Consider the following 16,194-nt stretch of genomic DNA (forward strand, 5'->3'; position numbering starts at 1 on the left):
CACCATCTGTAAAAAAGCTGAAGATGAAAAGAGGATGGCTTCTATAACAGTATAATGAACCTAAACACACCTCAAAATCCACAATGGACTACCTCAAGAGGCACAAGCTGAAGGTTTTGCCATGGTCCTCACAGTCCCCCGACCTAAACATCATTGAGAATCTGTGGATAGACCTCAAAAGAGCAGTGCATGCAAGGTGGCCCAAGAATCTCACAGAACTAGAAGCCTTCTGCAAGGAAGAATGGGCGAAAATCTTCCGAACAAGAATTGAAAGACTCTTTGGTGGCTACAAAAAGCGTTTACAAGCTGTGATACTTGCCAAAGGGGGAGTTACTAAGTACTGCCAAGCAGGGTGCCCAAACTTTTGCTTCGGGCCTTTTTTCCTTTTTTGTTATTTTGAAACTGTAAAATATGGAAATAAATAAGTTTTCTTGCTTAAAATATTAAAGAAATGTGTCATCTTTAATTTATGCCTTTGGAAATCAGTTCATCTTTTACTCGCTTAGCTATTCACAGTAACAGAAATTTTGACTAGGGGTGCCCAAACTTTTGCATGCCACTGTATTGTTATCCGATGTTTCTTTGCCTAGTCATTTCTCAAGCCAGTTAGCTCCTTTGCCTTAAATAAATCTTTCTAGTTTCTAAGTGGCATTCAACAGATGAATTGTGTTTTAAACTGTGTGAAAAATCTCAAATTCATGTAACCAGACTGTTAAGTGACCTGTATTTTCCATAAACTCTCTTATTAACATGAACCACTGCAACACATTTTTCATTTCCTTTAATGGTAGTCAAATGTAGTTTGAGGGGATTCAGACCAGTGGACTCCAGTAAACCCAGAATTAAATGATAGGTAGGAATGAGGTACCGTTTAAAAGAAAACGTGTAAGTTTAATCTTGTTTTTTTTTAAACTGCTGCTTAACTTTGGCTCCAAGCAAAACATGATTTTTAAGGCTGGCAATTTATTTCTACTTTTTTTTTCCATGGTTGTGTTTCTTTTTCAAGTACATTGCTGAAGTTGGCATACGTTTAAAGGATAGTGGTTTGTGTGCACGCAAAAGCAAAGTTTTAATCTAACAAACATTAATAACACCTGTTGCTATGATTAAAGTCTATTATAACATTGTATCAGGTTACCTCACTAACTTCACAGACTACATGTAATCGTGTTGTTTTGTACATTGGATTGGAAAAAGCATCTTGCTGAGAGATGAAACAGTATTTCTGATGAAGTAAAACAACCCACTCATTTGGAGGTTCCCTTCCACGTGCTCCAGTTTTCCTGGCTACTTGCTTCAGTTCTTGGCTTCATGGCTCAGATTGAATAGTAGATCATCAAGGAATTTAATAAATAATTTACCTTATTTCAATGTTCATCTAACTTGGTCAACAATTTCTAGTAAATCTGGGAAATAAGTTCTTTATTTAATTATGTTCTGCTTAGATTTTGGTTTCATTTTCCTTCATATGCTCTTGCAACAGAAAAGGAACCCTTTGGGCCCATTCAGCCTATGCTAGCTCTCAAAGCAATTCCATTAGTCCCATGCTTCCATTTATTTCCCGAAAACCTTTTCTCACCTTCTGATTCGACTATCACCCATCTGCATTAGGAGAAATTTCCATTTGACAATTAACCTACAAACCGGCATGTCTTGGAGTCATAGGGAAACAGACCCTTGGGCCCAACTGTCCATGCTAACCACAGCAACCTCGCTGTAGTCCTACTTGCCCTGATTTTGTATTTTGAAATCCACTTTCCTGCATCTATCCAAATGCCTCTTAAATGTTACAGTTATATCATCCTTGACCAATTCATCTGGCAACTCATTCCAGATACTGATAACCATCCATTTAAAGAAGTTGATTTCAAGGTTCTTAAATCTCTCCCTTCTCTTGTATCTGTGCCTTCTAGTTTTGGATTCCTCAACTGGGAAAAGATCATGACTGTCCACCTTATCCTTGCTGCACATGACTTTATAAACATCCATGAAGTTATCTCTCATTCTTCTATGCTCCAAGGTACAGAGGTCCAACGTGACCAATCTTTTCCTTTGACTCAGATACTTTAGTCCAGATAACATTTTGAGAAATGTCTTCTGCACCCTGTCCACCTTGACAATGTCTTTACTGTAACAAGATAACTAAAGCTATGCAACAAAACTGTATGCAGTACTCCAAGTGCAGTCTTATCATCATCTTATATACTGCAACATAATGTTCCTGCTCTTAATCTTAATGCTATAACTGATGAAGGCAGGAATGCTAAATGCCTTCTTCACCACCCTGTGTACTTGTGCAGCCACTTTCAATGAACTGTGCACATGTACTCCTGGGTCCTGCTGTTCCACAACACTCATTAGGGCCCTGGCATTCACTGTTCAAGTCCTGCTGGTATGACTGTCCAAAATGCATCACATCACACTTAATCCATTTGCCATTCCTGAGTCCATCTCCCTCACAAATCAATATCTCTTTGCAATTCATTGTTTCACTATCAAAAAGAACTATTTTTTGTAACATCAGCAAACTTGCTAATCATGTCAGATACTTTAATATCCAAATCATTTACATGCCTAATGAATAACAGAGTTCCCAACACTGATCCTTGCGACACCCTACTGGTCACTGACCCCCAGTCAGAATAGACCTTCATCCTTCATCCTGTTCTTATCATTGAGCCAATTATGAATCCACCTCGCTTGCTCCCCTGAATCCCATGTGACCTAACCTTCCAGATTAGCCTACCAAGCAGGACATTGTTAAAGGTTCACATAGACAACATTCACAGTCCTGTCTTCATCTATCTTCGAAAAACCTCAAAAGATTTGACAGTCATGACCTCTCACACACATAACATGCTGACTATTCCTGATCAGGCCTTGACGACCCAAGTAGTGGTAAATCTTGTCTTTTAGAATTCCCTCCAGTTACTCCAGTAAAGATAGGCTGACTTGCTGTAGTTCTCTGGTATGTCCTTGCAACCCTTCTTGAACAATGGAACAACATTAGTCACCCTCTGATCTTCTGGAACTTCACCAGTAGCTAATACTGATGCAAATATCTCTAGAAGGATTTCCATAATTTCTTCCCTGGCCTCCCATAATGTTTAAGAGTGTACTTGGTCAACGTGGATTTACTCACCTTTACTGTCCTTCAAGGCTGCAAATACCTCCTTCTTCATAATAAGCATCTGATATAAGATCTCACTATTTATTCCCCTCATTTCTTTGGTATGCATAATATTTTCCAGTGGTGGTGGAGCTGGTAGTAGTAGTGCAATCCCTCGATACACATGTGATGTTCTCCTAAGGAGTTGCCTATTGGTGGGTCCTCAGGTGGCTATAGAGGCGGATCCAGGATCCACATACTCTGGTGCAGTGTGGACAAGAATAAATGTTGGTTGTGGTCAGTAGTTGTGTTTTTTGCTTATTCAGTCTGTCCTTTTGCAGTTGTCACTTGTTCTCTGTGGCACAGCGAAGATTGCTCTCATGTAGCACAGCTCCCACTTGAACAGATTTCACCCAGGTTTATCTAATACTGTAGGTGCTCACGTCTTCCCAGTTTTTAGATGTAATGTTGAACTCATCAGGCTGATTTTGATGTTATCTTTGAAGTGTTTCCTTTGCCCACCAGGGGCTCACTGACCACCTTTCAGTTGGGAGTAAAGGATCTGTTTGAGGAGACACGAGTTTGGCATCTGGATGATATGACCTATTCCTTGGAGTTGGTATTGCTTTATTGAGGTGGAGATGCTGATCATGTTGGCCCCCTCCAGTATGCCGGTGTTCGTGCGACTGTCCTACCAGCTGATCCTCAAAATCTTTCGTAAGGCTCTTAGGTGATATTGGGTCCAGGGCTTTCAGGTGTCTGCTGTATGTGCTCCATGATTCAGCACCATACAAAAATGCAGGAAGAATGGGTGCTTGGTAGACCAAAAGTTTTGTTTGGCTCTGTACATCATGGTCTTCAAAGACTCTTTTCCTTAATCTTGCATAGGCTCCACTAGCCCTACTCAGACAGTGGTTAATATCTGAGCTGATGTTAAGTCAAGTCAAGTCAAGTCAATTTTTATTGTCATTTCGACCATAACTGCTGGTACGCTACACAGTAAAAACGAGACAACGTTTTTCAGGACCATGGTGCTACATGAACAATACAAAAACTACACTGAAGTACGTAAAACAACACAAAACTACACTGAACTACAGACCTACCCAGGACTGCATAAAGTGCACAAAACAGTGCAGGCATTACAATAAATAATAAACAAGACAATATGCACAGTAGAGCGCAGTAGCTTGGTGTCAGTCCAGGCGCTGGGTATTGAGGAGTCTGATGACTTGGGGGAAGAAACTGTTACATAGTCTGATCGTGAGAGCCTGAATTCTTTGGTGTCTTTTGCCAGATTGCAGGAGGGAGAAGAGTTTGTATGAGGGGTACGTGGGGTCCTTCATAATGCTGTTTGCTTTATGGATGTAGCGTGTGGTGTAAATGTCTGTAATGGCGGGAAGAGAGACCCCGATGATGATCTCAGCTGAGCTTACTATCCACTGCAGGGTCTTGCGATCCGAGATGTTGCAATTTCCAAACCAGGCAGTGATGCAGCTGCTCAGGATGCTCTCAATACAACCTCTGTAGAATGTGGTGAGGATGGGGGGGGGGTACTTTTCTCAGCTTTCGCAGAAAATAGAGACGCTGCTGGGCTTTCTTTGCTATGGAGCTGGTGTTGAGGGACCAGGTGAGATTCTCCACCAGGTGAACACCAAGAAATTTGGTGCTCTTAACAATCTCTACGGAAGAGTCGTCGATGTTCAGCGGAGAGTGGTCGTTCCATGTCCTCCTGAAGTCAACAACCATCTCTTTCGTTTTGTTCACATTCAGAGACAGGTTGTTGGCTCTGCACCAGTCTGTTAGCCGCTGCATCTCCTCTCTGTATGCTGACTTATCATTCTTGCTGATGAGACCCACCACAGTCGTGTCATCGGCGAACTTGATGATGTGGTTTGAGCTGTGTGTTGCAGTACAGTCGTGGGTCAGCAGAGTGAACAGCAGTGGACTGAGCACACAGCCCTGGGGGGCCCCCGTGCTCAGTGTGATGGTGTTGGAGATGCTGCTTCCAATCCGGACTGACTGAGGTCTCCCAGTCAGGAAGTCTAGGATCCAGTTGCAGAGGGAGGTGTTCAGACCCAGTAGGCTCAGCTCTCCAATCAGTTTCTGAGGAATGATTGCGTTGAATGCTGAACTGAAGTCTATGAACAGCATTCGAACGTACATGTCTTTTTTGTCCAGGTGGGTTAGGGCCAGGCGGAGGGTGATGGCAATGACGTCGTCTGTTGGATGGTTGGGACGGTACGCAAACTGCAGGGGGTCCAGTGAGGGGGGCAGCGGGGTCTTGATGTGCCTCATCACGAGTCTCTCGAAACACTTCATGATGATGGATGTGTGTGCGACGGGACAGCAGTCGTTGAGGCAGGACACTGAAGACTTCTTCGGCACAGGGACGACGGTGGCGGCCTTGGAGCACGTAGGAACAATGGCGCTGCTCAGGGAGATGTTGAAGATGTCAGTGAGAATTTCAGCTAGCTGGTTTGCACATCCTCTAAGCACTCTGCCAGGAACATTGTCTGGCGCAGCAGCCTTCCGTGGGTTGACCCTACACAGGGTTCTCCTCACATCGGCCACGGTAAGACACAGCACCTGGTTGTTTGGAGGAGGGGTGGTCTTCCTCGCCGCCACATCATTTTCCGCCTCAAAATGAGCGTAGAAGTTATTTACCGCATCTGGGAGGGAGGCATCACCAGCACAGGCAGTTGGTGTTGTCTTGTAGTTGGTGATGTCCTGAATGCCCTTCCACATGCTCCATGTATCGCCGCTGTCCTGGAAGTGGCCGTGGATTCGGTAGGCGTGTGCACGCTTTGCCCCTCTGATGGCCCGGGACAGTTTGGCCCTCGCTGTTGTTAGGGCTGCCTTGTTGCCTGCTCTGAAGGCAGAGTCATGGGTCCTCAGCAGTGCAAGTACCTCCGCGGCCATCCATGGCTTCTAGTTAGCGTGTGTAGTGATAGTCTTGGCCACAGTGATGTCATCAATGCACTTGCTGATGTAGCTAGTCACTGATGCCGTGTACTCCTCTAAGTTGGTAGAGTCACCATCAGTTGCAGCCTCCCTGAGCATGTGCCAGTCAGTGATTTTCCAAATTTCATTTACCCTTTCTGTTAACCACCCTTTTTCAGCTGGTACCCCTGCCATTTGTGTGATTCATTGAGGTCACAATTGGACAACAATGAGATCTTTTTAAATGGCAGAGCAAATCTGAGAAGTTGGATGCCCCATTCCAGTTCTTAATTTTAAAGTCTAAGTCAAAGCTGTGTTTATTGTTAGATGCACAAGTGCATGTATGTAGGGATGTAATGAAAAACTTTCCCACAGCAGCATCAGAGATGTAAGGTATCATATAAGTACCATTCACGAAATACATAAATAAACCATAAGTATGTTTTTCCCAAGAAAGAATGCAGTCAGAACAAAATAAAAACGAAATCCTTTGTAGTGCAAAGTGAGCAAATTGACATTAAACTCTAGTGATTAGGGTTGTGCCAGTTAGTTCAAGCACGGAATGGTTGAAGGGAAGTATCTGTTCTTGAAGCTACTGGTGTGGAACTTTATTCTTTATACTTATTGTCGCCAAACAATTGATACTAGAACGTACAATCATCACAGCAATATTTGATTCTGCGCTTCCTGCTCCCTGGATTACAAATCGATAGTAAATATTAAAAATTTAAATTATAAATCATAAATAGAGAATAGAAAAATGGAAAGTAAGGTAGTGCAAAAAAACCGAGAGGCAGATCTGGATATTGGGAGGGTACGGCCCAGATCCAGGTCAGGATCCGTTCAGCAGTCTTACCACAGTTCGAAAGGAGCTGTTCCCAAACCTGGCCGAACACGTCTTCAAGCTCCTGAGCCTTCTCCCAGAGGGAAGAGGGACGAAAAGTGTGTTGGCTGGGTGGGTCGTGTCCTTGATTATCCTGGCAGCACTGCTCTGACAGCGTGCTGTGTAAAGTGAGTCCAAGGACAGAAGATTGGTTTGTGTGATATGCTGGACTGTGTTCACGATCTTCTGCAGCTTCTTCCGGTCTTGGACAGGACAACTTCCATACCAGGTTGTGATGCACCCTAGGAGAATGCTTTCTATGGTGCCTCTATAAAAATTAGTGAGGGTTTTAGGGGACGGGCCAAATTTTTTTAGTTTCCTCAGGAAATAAAGGCGCTGGTGGGCCTTCTTGGCAGTAGACTCTGCTTGGTTGGACCAAGTCAGGTCATTTGTGATATTGACCCCAAGGAACTTAAAGCTTTTGACCTGTTCCACTTGCACACCACTGATGTAAATTGGGTCGTGCGGTCCGCTACTCCTTCTGAAGTCACCAACCAATTCCTTCGTCTTACTGACATTGAGGGATAGGTTATTGTCTTCGCACCATGCACCAGGTTCTTAATTTCCTCTCTGTACTCAAACTCATCATTACCCGAGATACGGCCTACAATTGTTGTGTCATCAGCAAACTTTATATTGAGCTTGATGGAAACTTGGCTACACAATCATGGGTGTACAGTGAGTACAGCAGAGGGCTGAGTACACAGCCTTGTGGGGCACCGGTGCTCAGAGTGATTGTAGAGGAGAGCTTGTCCCCTGCTTTTACAGCCTGGGTCCTGTCTGTGAGGAAGTTGACGATCCAGCTGCAGATCTGAGTGCTAAGGCCCAGGTTCCGGAGCTTAGGAATCAGTTTATTTGGAATGAAGGTATTAAAGGCAGAGCTGCAGTCAATGAAAAGGAGCCTTATGTATGCATCTTTATTCTCCAGGTGTTCTAAGGAGGAATGTAGGGCCAGAAAGATGGCATCCACCGTTGACCTGTTGCTCTGGTTGGCGAATTGCAAAGCGTCGAGGTTGACTGGTAGGCTGTGGTTGATGTGTGCCATAACTAATCACTCGAAGCACTTCATAGCAATTGATGTCAGAGCCACAGGTCAATAGTCATTCAGGCATGCCACCTTGCTCTTTTTCGACACTGGGATTATCGTTGCCTTCTTAAAACACGAGGGGATCTTAGACTGAAGCAAGGAGCAGTTGAAGATGTCAGCAAACACTCCAGCTAGCTCACTTGCACAGGCCCGGAAAACCCGTCCCAGGACGCCATCTCGACCCGTCACCTTTCTTGGATTTATCTTCAGGAAGGCCCTTCTAACGTCCTCCTCGGTGACAATGAATCTCGGTGCCACCAGGTCCGGTTCATCGGGAGGGAGCGAGATGCTCCTCTTCTGTTCGAATCTTGCGTAGAATATGTTAAGTTTGTCAGGAAGAGAAGCGCCACAGTTATTGATATTCCAAGCCTTTTCTTTGCTCCCAGTGATCTCATTTAGACCCTGCCATAGTCTACTGGCATCCGTCTGGTTAGCCTGGGCATCCAACTTGGCTCGATATTGTCTCTTGGCGCCTTTAATGGCTTTCCGGAGTTCACACCTGGATTCCGTGTAGCGATTGGTATCCCCGGACCTAAAAGCCGCAGCTCTAGCCTTCAAGAGGGACTTGACCTCATAATTCATTCAAGGTTTCTAGTTAGAGAATACCCAGATCGTTTTGCGAGACACACAGTCCTCCGTGCATTTCCAAATAAAGTCCGTGACAGCTGAGGCATACTCATCGAGGTTAGCTGCCAAGTCCTTGAATACTAACCAGTCCACCGATTCAAAGCAGTCATGGAGGACCTCATCCATTTGCTCCGTCCAACGCGACACTACTTTTGACACCGTGACCTCCTGCTTCAGTTTCTGTTTGTAAGCTGGGAGGAGGAGTACGGCCTGATGGTCTGATTTTCTGAAGTGAGGTCGTGGGACGGAACGGTAGGCATCCTTGACTGCTGTGTAGCAATATTTAAGTATATTCAGGCTTCTGTACCTGCAAGAAGATGGCATGGCCTAGCTGGTGGGGATGTTTGGTGATAGAAGTTGTCTCCTTGAGGCAGCACCTCCTGTAGATGCTGCCAAAGTTAGGGGAGGGATGGGCCTGCAATGTGTTGGGCAGCGTCTTGCAGTTTCTTAGGTTCCTGCTCATTTTACTTGCCATATGACACCATGATGCAATCAGTTAAAACCCTTTCAACAATTTATCTGTTTAAGTTATTAAGTATGTAACTAATTTGTATGCATATACAGGTATGTCGCCTTTCACAGACATTCTTGTAGTTCCTCCTGTTCATCCCCACGTTCTTGCTATTTAAGAATGATTCTGAAAGATCATCAACCTTAAACATCAACTTTGTTCCTCTCTCCATTATGTTCCTTGACTTGCTGAGTACTTGCATTTTCTGTTTGTATTTCAGATTTGAAATCTTGTTTGATGAATTTTCAGATTCAGTTGATTGACTCTTTTCACAATATTATTTCTATATTGGAAATAGTTGGTAATATGGCTTATTCAATTTCCTTATAGAAACATGTGGAGGAGAAGACTGATGTAGCCCATTATGTTACAAGGAAGTACATAGACGTCGATGAGAAGTAAGTCAATGGCATCCTGATAAAATGTTTAGTTTTTTATGGTGCAATTCAATACAAAATATTTCAGGAATCACACATCTCAAAAAAAATCTGAATATTTAAGATGCCCAGGAAGAAAACTGTGTTGTGGGATTCTTCTTGTAAGGACATGGAATGGTCTGATGTTCTATGACTCTGAGGTTTCTCTCAAAATTATGCCATAGTTGGATGGCTTGGGATGGATTGTTGTGGGATCTTTATAATTCCTCATTTTTGTGCCAAAGAGTGCTAAGTCAGTCTGCACATACTGTGGTCCAAACTTGACCTGACACTTCGAATGAGTATTATATAAGGATCATATAACCATAGAACATTACAGCACAGAAACAGGCCTTTTGGCCCATCTTGGCTGTGCCGAACCACTTTTCTGCCTAGTCCCACTGACCTGCACCTGGACCATATCCCTCCATACACCTCTCATCCGTGTACCTGTCCCAGTTTTTCTTAAATGTTAAAAGTGAGCCCGCATTTACCACTTTATCTGGCAGCTCATTCCACACTCCCACCACTCTGTGTGAAGAAGCCCCCCCTAATGCTCCTTTTAAACTTTTCCCCCTTCACCCTTAACCCATGTCCTCTGGTTTTTTTTCTCCCCTAGCCTCAGTGGAAAACAACGGAACAACATGAGCTATCCTCCAATCCTCCAGCACCTCACCCGTAGATATCGACATTTTAAATATATCTGCCAGGGCCCCTGCAATTTCAACACTAGTCTCCTTCAAGATCTGAGGGAATATCCTGTCAGGTCCTGGGGATTTATCTTCTTTGATTTGCCTCAAGATAGCAAGCACCTCCTCCTACTCAATCTGTATAGGTTCCATGACCTCACTACTTGTTTGCCTTATTTCCATAGACTCCATGCCAGTTTCCGTAGTAAATACAGATGCAAAAAACCCATTTAAGATCTCCCTCATTTCTTTTGGTTCCATACATAGCCAACCACTCTGATCTTCAAGAGGACCAATTTTATTCCTTACTTTCCTTTTGCTCTTAATATACCTGTAGAAGCTCTTTGGATTATCCTTCACCTTGACTGCCAAAGCAACCTCATGTCTTCTTTTAGCTCTCCTGATTTCTTTCTTAAGAATTTTTTTGTACTTTTTTACTCCTCAAGCACCTTATTTGCTCCCTGTTTCCTATACGTCATACATCTCTCTCTTCTTCTTTATCAGAGTTCCAATATCCCTTGAGAACCAAGGTTCCTTATTCTTATTCACTTTGCCTTTAATCCTGACAGTAACATATGAACTCTGCACTCTCAGAATTTATGCTTTGAAGCCCTCCCACTTACCAATCACATCCTTGCCAGAGAACAACCTGTCCCAATCCATGCTTTTTAGATCCTTCCTCATTTCTTCAAATGTGGCCTCTTTCTAGTTTAGAACCTCAACCCGAGGACCAGATCTATCTTTATCCATGATCAAGTTGAATATATTCTTTTTTGATTTTTGTAAATGATATTTTTCCAATTCTTGGTCTCTTATTATTCCAAACAAAAGATGAAATAATAGAATCAACCTGATCAAAAAACTTCTTAGTTAAAAAATAGGAATATTTTGAAATACATATAAAAATTTTGTTGAATTTTGGTAACTGCATGAATTCAGCCAGCTAATGAAAGTGCAAGTGGATTCCATCTACAAAATAATTGCTTCATAAAATCCACTAAGGGAACCAAATTAGCTCTATAAAGGTCTCCATAATTTTTAGTGATGATAATACCAAAATATTTGAACGAGTCAGTATGTTTAAAATGAATGTCATCTTATATAGAAGCAGAATCATTTAAAGGAAATAATTAACTTTAATTAAGGTTTGATTTATATCCCGAAAACTTTCCAAATTCATTTAATAATTTCAATACACTAGGAATGGATTCTTCAGGATTCGAAACATAAACTAAAAGATCATCAGCATAAAGGGACATCTTATGAATAGTCCCATTTATGGAAATTCCTTGAATATCTTTAGCTTCACGAAGTGCAAAAGCCAAAGGTTCCAACATCAAATTAAATAACAGGGAACTTAATGGACATCCTTGTCTCGTACCCCGCGAAAGTCGAAAAAGTGGAGATCTGCAATTATTAGTAATAACTGTGGCAATAGGACTTTTTTATATCATTCTAATCCACTTATTAAAATTAGTACTGATGTTGAATTTCTGTAAAACGTTAAATAAGTATTTCCATTCAACTCTATCAAATGCCTTTTCAGCATCAAGAGAAACAACACATTGGGGAGTCTTAGACAGGGATGAGTATATAACATTTAACAGTCTCCGAGTATTAGAGAAGGAATAACGGCCTTTTATAAAACCTGTTTGGTCCTGAGAAATAATTTTAGCTAGAATATTCTCCAGTCGATTAGCCATTATTTTTGAAAGAATTTTAGCATCCACATTTAATAGTGAAATAGGTCTATATGAAGTGCAGTCAGTACGGTCTTTATCTTTCTTAAGAATTAAAGAAATAGAAGCTTCATAAAATGTGGGAGGTAACTCTCCTAACAAAAAAGAATCTTTGAGCATTTCCAACATACATGGAGAAAGCAATTCTTCAAATTTTTTAATAAAATCCGACAGGAAAAACCATCCAATCCAGGAGCTTTACCAGATTGCATTGAAAGAATAGTTTTCTGAATTTCCTTTTCAGTAATAGGAGTATCATGCGTTTGTTGATCTTCAACAGATATTCTAGGAAAATCAGTCTTTGTAAAAAGGCATTCATTTTAGAAGGATCAGCTGGAAACTGAGATTTATAGAGTTCACTGTAAAAGTCCTGAAAAATTTTATTAATGTCTTCATAATTACAAGCTAAACTACCATCTCCCTTACGAATTTTTAAAATTTGTCTTTTAGCTCCAGCTGCCTTTAACTGGGATGCTAATAGCTTATTACTTTTGTCTCCAAACATATAAAATTGACTTTTTAATTTAAGCGAATTTCTTTCAATAGAATAAGTTAATAGTAAATTATATTGTGATTGAAGTTCAACCCTTTGTTTAAATAAATCAATGTTAGGAGAAACTGCATAAATATTATCCAAGTCTTTAATTTGTTTTGAAATCTTATCTAACTCTATTTTTGTCTGTTTCTTAAGCTTAGCCAAATAGGAGATTATCTGATCTCGCAAATATGCTTTAAGTTCATTCCATATGATCAATTTTGACACATCTCCCGTATTATTAAAAAGAAAAAAATCTTTTATCTGAATCTCAATAAATTTGACAAAGTCCGAACTTTGTAATAAATTTTCTGGAAAACACCAAGCCAAATTTATAATACCAACATCATTCAATTCAAAAGTTAAGCTTAAAGGCGCATGATCCGAAACGACGATAGCGTCATATTCACATTTCTGGACTTTGGATAAAAATCGAAATCAGCTATAAAATAATCAATTCTTGAATATTTTTTATGAACATGTGAATAAAAAGAATAATCTCTATCATCAGGATTTAAATTTCTCCAGATTTCGATCAAACCATAATCAATTAAAAAAGTGTTAATAAGTGATGCTGAACAATTCGGAAGCCGCTGATTGGTTGAACTCTTGCCAATCAAAGGATTTAAACAACAGTTAAAATCACCACCCATTAACAACATATATTCATTTAAATGTGGCAATAAACCAGATACATTTTTAAGAAAACAATCAACGCACATCAAAGTTGCTGGTGAACGCAGCAGGCCAGGCACCCCACCAGCCTCCGGGTCCAACATATTATTCTAAAAATCTAGGACGAGGGAGATGTCTTCCTTTTTTAAAGAAAGGGGCTTCCCTTCCTCCATTATCAACTCTGCTCTTAAACGCATCTCCCCCATTTCACGTACACCTGCTCTCACTCCATTCTCCTGCCACCCCACTAGGAATAGGGTTCCCCTGGTCCTCACCTACCACCCCACCAGCCTCCGGGTCCAACATATTATTCTATCTGGGACGAGGGAGATGTCTTCCTTTTTTAAAGAAAGGGGCTTCCCTTCCTCCACTATCAACTCTGCTCTTAAACGCATCTCCCCCATTTCACGTACATCTGCTCTCACTCCATCCTCCCGCCACCCCACTAGGAATAGAGTTCCCCTGGTCCTCACCTACTACCCCACCAGCCTCCGGGTCCAACATATTATTCTTGCCTGGCCTGCTGCGTTCACCAGCAACTTTGATATGTGTTGCTTGAATTTCCAGCATCTGCAGAATTCCTGTTGTTTACATTTTTAAAAAAAGAAGGATCACCTTCATTAGGTCCATATAGATTAACCAGAGCAATTTTTCTATTATAAATTGTTCCTTTGACAATTAAAAATCTACCATTAGTATCTGACACGATATCTTCTTGGATAAATAAAATATTAGATTTAATAAAAATAGATACCCCCTTTGTTTTATTTTGACAAGTGGCATGATATTGAAGGCCCTTCCAATGTCTTAAAAAATCTATTTTGATCGCCCATTCCAATATGCGTTTCTTGAGCAAAGATTATTTTGGGCTGAAATCTGTTAATAATTTTAAAAATCTTATTTTGCTTAATAGGGTGATTCCAGCCACGTACGTTCCAACTAATAAAGTTTATCTGTTTAACTGCCATAAAATATTTTTTTTAACACGAAAATACGTGCATACCAATGCGGGCAAATCAAAAATGGCGGTGATGAGTATAACCATATCGAAAACACACATGCTCTGGAACTCCATAATGGGAAAAAATACGAGAAGAGAAAAAAAGCGAAAAAAAATAAAATTAATCCAACTGTAAGACCTATAATTCAATACTACCCCCAATCCTCCCACCTTCCCAAAAGATAGAAATCCGGCAAAAAGAAGAAATAAGCCGGAATGCATCCCCATAGGAAAAGAAAAAAGAAACAGAACTCTGCGAGCTACTCAATTTAAATAGTAATTTTAAAAGTTTTTCTTAATTCCCCCCTCCCCTTTACAAAAAAAACATACGGTTCCAAGATGATAAAGCCCTACAAAGAAAAAAATGATGTTTATACTTAATCATTAAAATTAAACTGGGGAATGCAAGAACATTCTCTAGAGACGTCAAAGCAATAAAATTAGACCTAAACAATATAATCTCTAACGAAAAAAATCGGCGCCATTATCCCCTTGACTTGCTGCCTGATGAAAAAGCACTGTTTTTGACAGGAAAAACTAAAACTAATTAACTGTTTACTAAGCACTCCTCGCTATATATGTATATAAGCAAAAGTCTATATAAACTATATAAACTATCACTTAATTAATGAAGAAAAGGAAAAATAAAAACAGATAATCAAACCAGTTAACAATCTGTCTGTTGTGTTAATTCACTCAGTAAACCAAGCAGACTTCGGAAAAGTCATCCATCAGTCAAATCAAGAAGCTCACATCTTCTTTAAATAGTCCATCGATCAAAGGGTATCTTCAACATATTAGAAATCTTCAAAGCCTGTTTTCTTTCGAAAAGTTATTCAGCAGACCTAATACCATTCAGACCTCGGCCACCTCCAAAATAGAATTAACATAGCCCAATGCCGCTTGGGGATCCAGAAAAACACATGGAGTTGAATCTTTAGGAAATAACTTTAACCAGGCTGGATAGCGAAGTGATGGGAATAATCCCTTAGCATGGGCTATCTTCATAGCTGGAACAAATTTGATCCGCTGTTCCATAACTTCCCGTGGATAATCTTCATAAAAACGAATCTTGGAGCCATTAAATTTAAAAACTCTGTTTTCTTGCACATTTTATGATTTGGTCTTTAACTATAAAACTAAGAAAACTGACCAAAATTACCCAGGATTTAGCTGAATCTTGAGATTTCAGAAAATTCTATGTGCTCCTTCAATAGCGGAAGGCTGAGGTAGAATATCCAGAAACAGCGATTGAAACAAATTAGCAAAATAGTCCAATAAATTCCCACTCTCAGATCCTTCCTTCAGTCCAACAATTCGAATGTTATTCCGATGAGATCTTGCTTCTAAATTGACTATCCTGCGTTGAGCCTGTTCCAAGCGAGCTGAAATATTTGCTGTCTGACGCTTCGACTCTTTAAGCTCAGTATTCAAGGAAATAATATTTTCCTCTACAAACTGAAAACTCTGTCAGAACGACTTCATCTCAGAAGTGTTATTGTCTATTTTCTTGTCAAGAGCCATCAACGCACGTTCTAAACGCTCAGCCCAGACAGGCATATCTTCTGATTTTTCTTTCAAAGTTTTTCCCTTTCCATTGCTGGAAAAAGATGGAGATCTTGCTCTGCCTAATTTAAGAATGTATTATTAGGTGGTTAATATACGTTATGTGTGTTCTTGGTTAAATTAGACTGATAAAAATGAACGACCACCTTGGGTTGATTTGGAACTGAAAGCCGTGAAACAATTTTACTTAACTTCGTTATTAGGAGCGTCTTTACCTGTACAACTATCCAAAATTTCTATTCTAAATTTATATCCTATGATTAAGCAGTCATTACGAATTTGGTACCAGTTTTGTAATTTTTTTAATCTTAAAAAATTTAACCTTCTTCGCTTAATTTATCGAAACTATTTATTTAAACCTTCACTTAGTGATCCTACCTTTTTTCTTTGGAGGAATAAAGGAGTTTATTCCTT

General features: G+C 40.6%; 1 protein-coding gene across 3 annotated transcripts in view; it reads left to right on the forward strand.

Annotated features, from left to right (window-relative positions):
• Nucleotides 1-16,194, forward strand: part of atf6 (activating transcription factor 6) — a 420,957-nt gene that overhangs the window by 196,023 nt on the left and 208,740 nt on the right. For all 3 annotated transcript variants that reach the window (XM_072274311.1, XM_072274312.1, XM_072274313.1), the window contains exon 13: nucleotides 9,491-9,558. In XM_072274311.1, coding sequence (XP_072130412.1) covers nucleotides 9,491-9,558 — 68 coding nt within the window. The remainder of the gene's footprint in view (nucleotides 1-9,490; nucleotides 9,559-16,194) is intronic.

Source organism: Mobula birostris, chromosome 12 (genome assembly GCF_030028105.1).
Source record: "Mobula birostris isolate sMobBir1 chromosome 12, sMobBir1.hap1, whole genome shotgun sequence".
Lineage (NCBI taxonomy): Eukaryota > Metazoa > Chordata > Chondrichthyes > Myliobatiformes > Myliobatidae > Mobula > Mobula birostris.